Raw genomic sequence first — 12,047 nt, forward strand, 5'->3', positions numbered from 1 at the left:
TGCTGGATTTAGAAGCCTGGGAGAAGAAGGGACGAGTATGTTTTCCTGAGACCTCATGCCAGCCCCACTCCTCCGGGTGCCTCTTTTGTCTGGTTCCAGGGGAGTTAGACCCCAGGAACTTGGTGAGTCCCACCCTCCTTTACCCCCTTCGCTGCCCCCAGGGACAGGAGGGCAGCTGTGGGGCCGGCTGGGCTTGTCTGGGCAGGGCTGGGGCTGCCCCTCCTCCCCATGCAGCTCCTCCTGCTGACCTGCATTCTTAGCAGGGGCCTTTGGTGGGGCTCTGACGCTTGCTTGCTTGCTGGAAATGCTGTCTGGCTGGCCTGCCCTCCCCCTCCCCACAGAGCCCAAGGCCACCTCTGACCCCTCCTCAGTTAGGGTGCCTGCAGAAGGATTGAGGAGGGCCCAGGAAGAAGTTAGGGAAATCAGAACATCTGGGCTGGCTCTCTCGGTTACTCTCCTGGGAAGTGGAAGTAGAATCTACTCCCATCCTCTAGGATGGGTGAATTAAATAAGAAATGAGAAAGTGACAGAGAAGACAGCCTGGGAACTGCCACCTGGGTGTGCGCTGTGGCCTCTCCCTGCCTCTCCTCCTGCTTCTTTCCGCCCCACAGTGAGCAACCCCGGAACTGCAGGAGGTGAACCTGCTTTCCTCCAAGCTGCCTCGGGTGCCCAGGTTTGTCAGCACAGAGCCTTGATGTTTGCTTCTGGAATGACATTAAATGGCACCCTCACAATCCCTCCGGGATATTGTATCAGACAGCCTCCACCTTCTCACTAATCCTAGTGTGTCTGACTGCCAGCACCCTAGCAGAGCAGGCTTGAAAGAAAACCAAACTCCACTAAAACCGTGTTAGAATTGGTAAGCAAATACAGTAAAGTCACGGGATACAAGGTCAATGTACAAAAGTCAGTAGTGTTTCTATACACTAACAGTGAGCTGTACAAAAAGAAATCAACAGTCCCATTTACAATAGCTACCAAAATAATAAAATATTCAGGAATAAATTTAACCAAGGAAGTGAAAGATCCGTACTCTGAATGATAAGACATTGATGAAGGAAACTGAAGAAGACACAAAGACATGGAAAGCTATTTCGTGCTGACGGGGAAGAATTAATATTGCTAAAATGTGCATACTACTCAAAGCCATCTATGGATTCAGTGCAACTCATGGAAGTAGATAACCTTGCAGCATCTCCCCTCCCTCCATTCCTGGAGGGCTCCACAGAACAAAAGGGTGTAAGATGCATTTGCCTTAATGATAGTTATGGAGAGATGGTTTGCAGAGGAAAATGAACTGAAAATCAAAACGTTTGGGAAGAGAATATAACTCCACAGGACCGTGTGTCAGCTTTGGCCAAGGCTTCTTTGCGGTTTCAGTTTCACCACAGGTAAAGGCACCAAAGCTTTGAACTAGAAAGTTTTAAATTTCCTTTCAAAGCTATTTTTCCATGGATTTGAGCACCATTGGACAGATAGATGGGTTTTGTGCACATATTTCCTTATTTATTTATTTTAAGAGACAGGGTCTTGCTCTGTCACCGAGGCTGGAGGGCAGTGGCATGATCTCAGGTCACCTTTCTGGCTCAAGCGATCCTCCAACTCAGCCTCCTGAATAGCTGGGATTTCAGGAACCCATTATCATGCGCAGCTTATTTATTTATTTATTTTGAGAGGGAGTCTCGCTTTTTCGCCCAGGGTGGAATGCAGTGGCACTAACTCGGCTTACTACAACCTCCGCCTTCTGGTTTCAAGTGATTCTCCTGCCTCAGCCTCCTGAGTAGCTGGGATTACAGGTGCCTGTCACCACACCCGGCTAATTTTTGTATTTTTAGTAGAGACGGGGTTTCACCATGTTGGCCAGGCTAGTCTCGAACTCCTGACCTCGTGATCCGCCCGCCTCGGCCTCCCAAAGTATTGAGATTGCAGGTGCGAACCATCGCACCCAGCCTACGCCCGGCTAATTTTAAAATATTTTCTCTAGAAGCGAGGTCTTGGTATGTTACCCAGGCTGGTCTTGAACACCTGGGTACCAGCGATCCACCCACCACGGCTTCCCAGAGTGCTGGGGTTACAGGGGCGAGCCACCGCACCCAGCCTCCACCACTCTCTAATTCTCTATCTTACTCCCTTGTGTTAATAAGTGAGTAAGGCCTGGGATTGCGCCTCTGAGATTCAAACCAGTACTCAAGTATCTGAGGTTCTTCCTTAATCTCCAGATTCCCCAAAAGTCCCCTCTCTCTAACAAAGTCTCCCTTTTCACGCGGGCTCCCCCCCCCCCCCGCTTCATGGGGTGAGCAGCCTTTATCAGGCCTGAAATGGGCGCCCGGGTATGGCAGGGAGCGGGAAGTGGTGCAGGCGCGCGCCCTGGTGGAAAACGGCGGAGCTGCAGGCTTCGTTCCGGCTCCGACCCCGAGGCCTAAGGCCTTCCAGGTCACGTGAGAGACTCCGCCCAATGGGACGGCCCCGGCAGAAGCGGAGGAGGTGAGCTCGGGACCGAGCTGGGTTCTTGGAGGGAGAGAGGGTAAGGGCAATACAGTATTGGGGGTGAGAGAAGGGTTGGACGGAAGAGGGTCGGGTGTCTGGACATGCGCAGGGCCGCGGGACTCTCGGTGGGGTAGCGAGGGAGACTGTCCCACCACTGCTCCGAAGGGCTGGGACTCCCAGTGGGGGCGGGCCCCTCGGAGCGCCCGCCTGCTGACTCCCAAGCCTGGAGCCTGGGGAGAGTGGTCACCTCCGTTCCTGCACACCCGTGCATGGTGTGTGCGCCGAGCGTCCGGGAGCCACGGCGGTGTCTTCCCTGCGCGTCGTTTGCACGTGCAGGGGGAGGAGGCTCCCCCGGGCGGAGTCGTGGCCAGGGTTATGAAGAGGCCCGCACTCAACCCCACCTCTCCCCAGATGGCATCGTCGAGCCCTGACGCCCCATGTTCCTGCGACTGCTTTGTCTCGGTGCCCCCGGCCTCAGCCATCCCGGCTGTAATCTTTGCCAAGAATTCAGACCGACCCAGGGACGAGGTGCAGGAGGTGGTGTTTGTCCCCGCAGGCACTCACACTCCTGGGAGCCGGCTCCAGGTGGGTTAGGCCTTATGGGGTGCTGGAAGGTGTGGCAGATCTCGGCATTCTTCTAAGACTTTCTTCCCTGATCGCCACACCTGGGAGGCTGCCAGAAGTAGTGGGAAGAGCATGAGCTTCAGGTATACTAACCTGGACCTGAGCCCATTATGTAGCCTCAGTCTACCTCAGTTTCCTCTTCTATAAAATGGGAATGAGACCTTCCTCAAAGGGATATATAAGGTGTATTGGCAGAGTGCCAGCACGCGTCAGGTGCCGCCCCTTTCTGAATGGATGCTTCCTTTTTCCTCCCTCACCTCCAGTGCACCTACATTGAGGTGGAACAGGTGTCGAAGACGCACGCTGTGATTCTGAGCCGCCCTTCTTGGCTGTGGGGGGCTGAGATGGGCGCCAACGAGCATGGTGTCTGCATTGGCAACGAGGCTGTGTGGACGAAGGAGCCACTTAGGGAGGGGGAAGCCCTGCTGGGCATGGACCTCCTCAGGTGCAGACCCTGCCCTTCCTCATCTCCCTGACACACCAGAAATCTGGGGGCCGAGTTTTGATCTGGGCCCATCCTCCCCTCCCCCCAGCCTGGTTCACAGGGGCCTTCTCCTCTCTGCAGACTTTGCCCTCATGCCCTCGTGAGGGAAGCTGCAGCAGCAGTCACCTTTGGATGTCTCCTGGCCCAGAAAAAGAGCAGTGGTTTATTTATTTGTTTTCAGTTGAAATCTCATGTACAGTCCCAATTTATAAAACCAGTAATAGTGGAGCAGCTCTGGGCGGAGAGAGGTCGGGAGTTCAGCACAGTTCTCTCTCTGAAACTGTGTTTTAAGCCTTTTCATGGAACCCTGAGAGCATAGCACAAGGAACCACAGAGTATTGAAAGCCACTGGCATAATTGTGTTTGATACGATCAGTGCCAGCAGATTTGCTGTGTGACTTGACCCTATTACCAAACCTCTCTGTGTCTCTTCTGTTTCCTGGAGCTTCTGCCACCAGCCATTGATCCCTCTGGCACCCTTCTGTCCCTTGGCTCTCTCTCTTGCCAGGCTGGCTTTGGAACGGAGCACCTCTGCCCAGGAGGCCTTGCATGTGATCACAGGCTTACTGGAGCGCTATGGGCAGGGGGGCAGCTGCCTGGAGGACCCTGCACCTTTCTGCTACCATAACACCTTCCTGCTGGCTGACCGCACTGAGGCGTGGGTGCTGGAGACAGCTGGGAGGCTCTGGGCTGCACAGAGGATCCAGGGTGAGGCGTTCCCTTTCTGCCAGCCTTGGGAAATGGGAGAGATGGTAGCAGTAGGGAGGTGCTTGATCCAGTTACAAGCCTGTCGGGACATTCAGGGAGATGGGAGATGAGTCCACCTGGGAACGCTGCTCCCCTTCAGTTGAAAGTCTTCCTTGTGCTGTAGCCTGCTGCTTCCTCTGGGAAGCCTTCCTGCACTTCCCTGGGTGGTCAGGTTTCCTGTTTATATGCAAGCAGGTACTTCTGCCTCGCATTCAACATAGTTGCCAGCTTACATTTCTCTCTGATTGTTTTGCCTCCCCCACTACACTGTAGGCTCCACGAGAGTAGGTCGTTCTCTTCACCATGCTCTCAGCACCTCACCCAGTGCCTGGCTTAGAATAGATGCCAGGTATGTAATAGTGGTAAATGAGCCGCCTTATAGGCTCCCCTATCTCCTCCACAGAGGGGGCCCGAAACATCTCCAACCAGCTGAGCATTGGCACAGATATCTCGGCCCAACACCCGGAGCTTCAGACCCATGCCCAGGCCCAGGGCTGGTGGGATGGGCAGGGCACCTTTGACTTTGCTCAGGTCTTCTCCCTGACCCAGCAGCCTGTGCGCATGGAGGCTGCCAAGGCCCGCTTCTTGGCAGGACGGGAGCTGCTGCGGCAACAGCAAGGTCAGTGAGTGGTAGAGGGGCTGAGGGCTAGGAGGGCCACAGCAGTGCCAGCCACTCTCGCCTCCCATAGCTTCCCCCTCTACTCCTTGGCAGGGGGCATCACAGCAGAGGTGATGATGGGCATCCTCAGGGACAAGGAGAGTGGCATCTGTATGGACTCGGGTGGCTTTCGCACCACCGCCAGCATGGTGTCCGTCCTGCCCCAGGATCCCACGCAGCCCTGCGTGCACTTTCTCACTGCCACGCCAGACCCATCCAGGTGGGAAGAATGAGAGTGGGGAAGGTCAATAAGAAGAGAGGATCTGATATATCTCCATCCTGTCACCTCTGTGCCCCTCTAGGTCTGTGTTCAAACCTTTTATCTTCGGGGTGGGGGTGGCCCAGGCCCCCCAGGTGCTGTCCCCCACTTTTGGAGCACAGGACCCTGTTCGGACCCTGCCCCGATTCCAGACTCAGGTAGATCGCCGGCACATCCTCTACCGTGGACACCAGGCAGCCCTGGGGCTGATGGAGAGTGATCAGGTATCCCCCAGGGAATGGGGCTACCTTGATGGGGTAACAGACTCTGGAAAAATGAGGGAACCTGGGCATGGAGGAGATTCCGGAGCTGGGGAGAGGAGCTCCTCCCTTCAAAGCCGGCAGCTGCCCAGGGGAATATTGGGGAGGTCTCTCCTTTCTCCTGCCTGTGTGAGGTGGTACTCTGTTCCCTGCCTGTGTGAGGTGGTACTCTGTTCTTCTGGTGGGAAGCCTGTCCTGGACAGACTCATCTCAACTTTCCCTTGGGGCAGGATCGGGAGCAGCAGCTCCGGCAGAAACAGTGGGATCTGGAGCAGGAAGGCCTCAAGGCTGTACGGGGGCTGCTGGCCAGCGAGTGGGCCCCACCCTTCCAGGAACTGGGCAGCCTCTTCCAGGCCTTCGTGAAGAGGGAGAGCCAGGCTTACGTGTAAGCTTCACAGCTTCTGCTGGCCTGGGGTGGGCCTGGACCCCTGCAGCCAACTGCCCTGAGCTGGTGGTGCTGAAGTTGGAGCAATCCCTTCACACCCCTTGGCCATGTTCTGAGCAGCCAACTTGGCCTTTGCCTTAATAAATGTGCTTTATTTTCTGTTCAGTGAACTTTATTCCAGGTCCAGTGGGGGTGGGAGAACCAAATGAGGCCCAAAGGCAGCCCTGGGCAGGCTGCAGGGCCTGTGGTTGTGTCCTTATTCTTATGAATGGTTCAGTGATGGGGACTAGGCAGGAGGACAGGGAAGGGACAGGAGCTGGCTGCTGCTGGGGAGGATTAGCACCACAGCTCCTTGGTCCTGGGCTCGGACCGGGGAAGGGCCCCCCCTAGGGGTGGCGGTGAGGCAGCATCCTCCATGAGGCAGTGCCCACTTCTTGCCCATACAGGAGCCAGGAAGGCATGGGGGGGCCTGAGTCATGCCTGCCCTGTGGGTAGCTCCTGTAAGATTCCAGACTCACTCTTTAGAATAAGGTGGCTCACTGGGCTCTGTGTTTTGTTTCCTGGTGCTTTCACCGGTTGCTTCCCCAAGATACCCCCAAGTGACACAAAAAGTATATTCAAGGCCTAGAGACACTTTACTGGGAATGGGCAGGTGAGGGGTCTGAGAAGGGAGGCAGGCCCCACTCCACTCATAGAGAAAGGTTCACAGAGTATCACTTCTGGCTTCTTTTGGGCGTAGCTTTGGTTGTGCTGGGGGCCCCAGCCACAGAGGCCTTGGGGGCTGTGGCTGCTCGCGCCCCCTTCCTTCCCCAGAGAGAGATTTGCTGGCCCCTGGGAACCACAGTGCATGGTTTCATGGTGGGAGAGGAGGCCTGGGGTGAGGAGACGGCCTCGGGGAGTGTCTCCTTCCCTTCCCCAGGAGTGACAGAAGGGCTGCTGTCCCCAGCCATGGGCACCCCAGGCAGCAGGGGCAGGTCGGTGAGGGCAGGCTGTGTCTCCATCCTCAGCAGGTGCTCTGTCAGGGCTGCCTGCTGCCGGCGCTCCCTGTGCCTGCTCAGCTCCTGCTCCAGCTCCTTAAGGAAGCCTGTGCAGGGCCAGGAGATGGAAGGTGCAAGGTGGGTGGAGCCCTGGGCTCAGCAGGAGGGTCCCTGGGCTCAGGGAGGTCTCTGGCTGGCTCCCTGCCATCCCTTGTGGGAAGGAGCCTGAGCCTGGGACCCATGACTGCCACCTGGCTCTGGCCCAGATATTGATCTGAACCTGGGGCTCCCCTCCCCAGACATCACTGCCCTTAGCTTCCCTCATGTCCCACAGGGCAGAGGTGGGCTCTGGGGGAGGCTAAAAGCCTTGGGAAGCAGGGTTACCTCGCTCTGAGCAGAATGGGCCACTCAGCTCTGGGAACTCATCATCGTTCGAGGCTTCATCCTCCTCATCTGAGATCCAGCGCTCCAACACAGGCTGCCCATCCAGGTCCAGGAGAAGTGGCAGGGCTTCTGTCACCAGCTCACTGCAGAGCAGACAGAGCAGAGGTTACCCAGGAGGGCACCCTGGCATGGAAGATGCAAAGACACGCACCATAGCACCCACACTTGGGGGGTGGTGGCTCATGAGCTAGGTAGGAGGTGGGGGAGAAGGTGCCACAGACAGTGACCCCAGGTTTGCAGGCTGTGAGGGGCCTGGGTTGAGTTAGGCATGACCTTTCTTCCCACCCTCCACTCCTCACCGGTAGCCATCCTGGTTGGTGCAGCTGTTTCCAGACAGGTTGAGGATAAGAAGGCTCTGGGGGAACTCATCTGTACACAGCAAAGAAAGAGGGAATAGGGTTCACATTTGATCTTAGCCAAAAGCCCAGTAAGTAATGGGAATGGGCTTCTCATACCCACTTTCTATTCCAAAGCCACTCCCTGCCCCCTGAGCCCCCCAAGGATGAAGTATGGACCTGCAGGAGTGTGACTAATACAAGCACAGGGAAATGGGCACAGAGGGAAGGGCAGGCCCCACATGGGATGTGTTTGGTGAGCCAGGGCCCAGGGCAAGTGGGTTCCTACCCAGCTTCAACATTTCTATCAGGTTCTGAGAAAGGTCCAGAAACTGGAGGCACGGGAGGTCCAGGAGGTTTTCCACCTGCCTGATTTGGTTTCCTGCCAGAGACAGGAAGCTGTAGGGGAAGGAAGGGGTAGAGAGGCAGAGCTGAATCATGGAACAGCTGGAGGAGAAGCGGAGGGCACCTGACACCAGTGGGGACACATGGCCTTCTGGGGTGAGGGAGTAGAGCTAGGCTTGCTGGCCCTTGGCTGACAAGGACCCAGGCTTGGAGAAATCTGAACCAGTTCTTTGGGGTGTGGCTGGGCTCCCCCAACCCTTCTTCCCCTGCCTGAACCCTGGCATCACATACCGCAAGGAGGGGATGCAAGCCAGGTTCTCAATTTGCTGGATCTTATTCTGCAAGAAGAAATCGAGGTGGGGAAACCAAGCTGAGATCAGATGGGTGGGGGGCCCTTTACAGGAACAAAGCCCTAAGACCATGTCTGCTGCAGCTGGAGATCTAGCACTTTGGGAATGATCATCCCACTCCTTGAACAGGTTGCCACCACCTTAAGAAAGATGATTTTCTTTCTCCAGGGGGATGGTTAAGGGAGTAAACCTGGGGTATCTTTTGTTTTGTTTTGTTTTGTTTTTTTTGGAGAGACAGGGTTTCGCCATGTTGGCCAGCCTGAACTCAGGTGATCCACCCAACTCAGCCTCCCAAAGTGCTGGGATTATAGGCATGAGCCACCACACCCAGCCTAAACCTGGGGTATCTAAGCCTGATTAAGTATACTCTTCTGATTCCACAACCAAAGAGTGACCTGGGAATCAGAAAAGGAAACCAAGAAGCCACCAGGGAAATGGTAAGGGCCTTGGTGGTGGCTTTCATACACAGAGAGAACAATGAGTGTACCTACATTAACTTGATGGGTAAAGTTCCTATGGGGAAAGTTGAAGGGAGCTGGGAATATTCAACCAGGGGAAGGCTGAAGATCAGCCAACCAACACCACCACCAAACAGCCTTCAAGTAGGATCCGAAGGATGTAGAGGAATCTTCATAGTTTCCTCTTCCTCTTCTTCAAAGCAGGACATGGGCTGGAGCTATTTAACATGAAAGATTCAGAGTAGATGCCAAGAAGAACTTCTAGACCAAGAGAAGTGTCTAAAGAGCAGGGATTCAAGAGCATGTTCAGGATCTATTTTGGGGGAATTAGTCTTTCAATTCAGGAGAATTCATTCATCTGGGAATGGTTTAAATGAAGGTCTGCCTGCCTGAACACCAGGGAATGGGCAAGATGACCTGGTTGGCTCCTTTCAGATGAGATAGATTAGGCCCACAGGGGTCAAGGGGAGGGGAAGGGTAGGGATGGGATGGGGTGGGGAAAGAAGTTACCCCTTGCAGATAGAGGCTGTGAAGATTCTGGAGGCCCTCTAAGTTCCTGATAGTAGTAATCCCCTCCCGGTCCAGGCGGACAGTCTGCAGTTCAGCAAGAGTGTGAAACCTGGGAGAAGAGTCAGTAAGGGTGGTGTTACAGAACCACTCATGTGGTCTCTTAGCAGGGAGAATGGTAGAGAAGGAGGAGGGAAGGGGTTTCAAGGAGGGGTAATTGGCCAAGTGATTCTGATCAGATGTGAGATACATCTTGACATCTTGAGGTGGTGTCTAGATCATGAAACTGGCTTGACTTGCAGGCTTGGATCTCTATCGTTAGCGCTGGGGAGGGTGAGAGAGAGGACCAAGGGCCCACTGGGAAGTTGGGGGATAGCAGCTTATAGTTCTTGGAGAGATTTGGAGGCAAGAGAAGCCTTCCTCTGGCCAGCTTGGATGGTGGAGGCAGGGGTGGGACAGAGATGAGACACTCTGTAGAAAGATCCTTCCTCACCTTCATTTTCAGTGGTTCATGGAGGAAAAAGCACTTGTTCATCCACCCATTCATTCATTCCACAACCTTGGCTGAGTGCCTACTAGCGAAAAATGATAGTGCCTGCCTACTATTAGAGAAGCAGGGAAGGCTGGCTATGGTGGCTCACCCTGTAATCCCAGCACTTTGAAAGGCCAAGGCAAGCGGATCACCTGAGCCCAGGAGGTCGAGGCTGCAGTGTGCCATGATTATGCCACTGTACTTCAGCCTGGGTGACAGAGCAAGACCCTATGTCATTAAAAAAAAAAAAAAAAGGCTGGGCATGGTGGCTCACGCCTGTAATCCCAGCACTTTGGGAGGCCAAGGCAGGCAGACTGCCTGAGGTCAGGAGTTTGAGATCAGCCTGGCTAACATGGTGAAACCCCTCTCTACTAAAAATACAAAAAAAATTAGCCTGGCATGGTGGCACACCTGTAGTCCCAGCTACATGGGAGGCTGAGGCAGGAGAATCGCTTCAACCTAGGAGGCAGACGTTGCAGTGAGCCGAGATCCCACCACTGCACTCCAGCCTGCGTGACAGGGTAAGACTCCATCTCAAAAAAAAAAGAAAGAAGCAGCAGGCCAAACATCTATGACAAATGGATAATAGAGGCAAGTACAGGGGACAAAGGGAGAACATAGCTTGTGCACTAAGTTCAGAGTAGAAGAAATCAGGGAATACTTCCTAGAGGAGGTGACAGATGAGTAGGCATTAGCCATGAAGATAGGGGGATATGGGGAGAAGGCATTTCAAGCAGAACTCTAATATGCCCATGCAGATTCTAATTCAGTAGATCGGGGGAGAGGCTGAGACTTCTAACAAGCCCCACCGTGATGTCAATGATGCTGCCCTACCCCTGCACCCCCTCCACACATACTCTGAGTAGTAAGGTACTACTTGTGATAACACACTGTGGGAAGTTGTACACTTTCGGAGAGTGGCCAGAAATAAGGCTGAAAAGCTAGCAGAAGTCAACTCATGCTTAGGCATTGGGATTTTATTTGGGAGATAATAGCCAAGGAAGTTTCTATCAGTGAGTGCCTGATTAGATTTGTTATTTAAAAGGATCACTGGCTACTCAGAAGGCTGAAGTAGGAGGATTGTTTGAGGAGTCAAGACTGGTCTGGCCAACAGAGCAAGACCCTGTCTCTAAAACAGTAATTAAAAATACTTTATTTTTTGTTTGTTTGTTTTAGAAATAGGGTCTCACCCTGTTGCCCAGGCTGGCATGCAATGGCATGATCATAGCTTACTGCAGCCACAGATACCTGGGCTCAAGTGATCCTCCTGCCTCAGCCTCCCAAGTAGCTAGGACTACAGGTGTGCACCATCATGCTCAGCTAATTTACTTTTATTTTTAGAGACAGGATTCTCACTCTATTGTCCAGGCTGGTCTCAAACTCTTGACCTCAAGTGATCCACCCACCTCGGCCTCCCAAAGTGCTGGGATTACAGGTGTGAGCCACCATGCCTGGACAGAAATGGAATTATTTTTAAGGAGGGAAAATCAACTGGACATTACCACCGATTGGATGTGTGGAGTAAGTAAGGTGAGAGACAAAGATCAGTTGACAAATAAATACAGCTCAGGGACCTGGTTATCCTGAGTGTTTCAGCCTTCTAGCACCTCTTTCCTCCCCCATGCACTCACATCTTCTCTGACAGTTCCTCATCCTCAGGGAAAGTCAAGTTCCGCTTAGTGATAAGGGCTTCAGTGATGCAGACGACCCCTTTCTCTGGACTCTGAGCAGACTTAGCTGTGAAAAGATGAGTCCAACAGTCACATTTCCTCATTCTTGGAGGCTTTACCCCAGTTTTCCAACTGCTCTACCTACCGTTTTACCTCCATACTCACCTCCAGCCATGAACTAAAATAAAAGGCTGCTGGTCTGAGGCGGGAGAAGAATGAAAAGGAGCCTAGCAGCCTGGGCGGTCCCTAAGGATGGCGGAACCCAGGAAGGCAGGAGGAGAAAGAAATTCAGAGACTTGGGAGACGAGGAAAAGGGGTTGATTCAGAGAAAATTCCTGGGGTGAGGTCGAAGACAACAGTAAATTGATGTGAAGGGTCTGGAGTTTGAGGGGTGTGGAGGGGCTTTGCTGGTAGCAAGTTGGGGTGTTGTGGGCAGGAATGGTTGAGAAAGGAGCATTTCCTAGGAAGCCTGAGTCGTTGCTAGGATACTGGAGGCCGAGTGGGGTGGTAAACGCAGGCATCGTT

General features: G+C 53.8%; 2 protein-coding genes across 7 annotated transcripts; one reads left to right on the forward strand and one right to left on the reverse strand.

The window, feature by feature from the left end:
- The first annotated feature begins 2,454 nt into the window (after positions 1 to 2,454).
- On the forward strand, positions 2,455 to 6,063 carry SCRN2 (secernin 2). Of its 6 annotated transcripts, none has more exons than XM_078374264.1 (8): positions 2,455 to 2,484; positions 2,899 to 3,072; positions 3,375 to 3,556; positions 4,104 to 4,303; positions 4,746 to 4,961; positions 5,055 to 5,220; positions 5,303 to 5,483; positions 5,750 to 6,063. In XM_078374264.1, the coding sequence occupies exons 2-8, from the start codon at positions 2,899 to 2,901 to the stop codon at positions 5,906 to 5,908; spliced, it is 1,278 nt and encodes a 425-aa protein (XP_078230390.1). In that variant the 5' UTR covers positions 2,455 to 2,484; the 3' UTR covers positions 5,909 to 6,063. The 6 variants fall into 6 exon arrangements, with proteins under 6 accessions (XP_078230390.1, XP_054112296.1, XP_078230389.1 ...); XM_078374263.1 differs by having other exon boundaries at positions 2,472 to 2,524; XM_054256321.2 differs by having other exon boundaries at positions 2,899 to 3,066; positions 3,369 to 3,556; positions 5,303 to 6,063.
- Positions 6,055 to 12,004, reverse strand: LRRC46 (leucine rich repeat containing 46). The gene is made up of 8 exons (XM_002748543.6): positions 11,688 to 12,004; positions 11,484 to 11,589; positions 9,324 to 9,432; positions 8,297 to 8,343; positions 7,950 to 8,059; positions 7,625 to 7,694; positions 7,266 to 7,408; positions 6,055 to 6,988 (listed from the first exon to the last, which is right to left on the reverse strand). The coding sequence occupies exons 1-8, from the start codon at positions 11,695 to 11,697 to the stop codon at positions 6,618 to 6,620; spliced, it is 966 nt and encodes a 321-aa protein (XP_002748589.2). The 5' UTR covers positions 11,698 to 12,004; the 3' UTR covers positions 6,055 to 6,617.
- Between the last annotated feature and the right edge of the window lie 43 nt (positions 12,005 to 12,047).

Source organism: Callithrix jacchus, chromosome 5 (assembly GCF_049354715.1).
Source record: "Callithrix jacchus isolate 240 chromosome 5, calJac240_pri, whole genome shotgun sequence".
NCBI classification, from domain to species: Eukaryota; Metazoa; Chordata; class Mammalia; order Primates; family Cebidae; genus Callithrix; species Callithrix jacchus.

Excerpts from the sequence above, each read along its gene's own strand:
- LRRC46 (XM_002748543.6), bottom strand. Across the intron at positions 9,433-11,483 it reads GAGGAACTGTCAGAGAAGAT|GTTTCACACTCTTGCTGAAC; the intron begins GTGAGTGCATGG and ends CTCTTCTCCCAG. Across the intron at positions 6,989-7,265 it reads CCCATTCTGCTCAGAGCGAG|GCTTCCTTAAGGAGCTGGAG; the intron begins GTAACCCTGCTT and ends GGCCCTGCACAG.
- SCRN2 (XM_054256321.2), top strand. The coding sequence starts at position 2,899 with ATGGCATCGTCGAGCCCTGACGCCCCATGTTCCTGCGACTGCTTTGTC. Across the intron at positions 3,067-3,368 it reads CTCACACTCCTGGGAGCCGG|CTCCAGTGCACCTACATTGA; the intron begins CTCCAGGTGGGT and ends TTCCTCCCTCAC. Across the intron at positions 5,221-5,302 it reads GCCACGCCAGACCCATCCAG|GTCTGTGTTCAAACCTTTTA; the intron begins GTGGGAAGAATG and ends GTGCCCCTCTAG.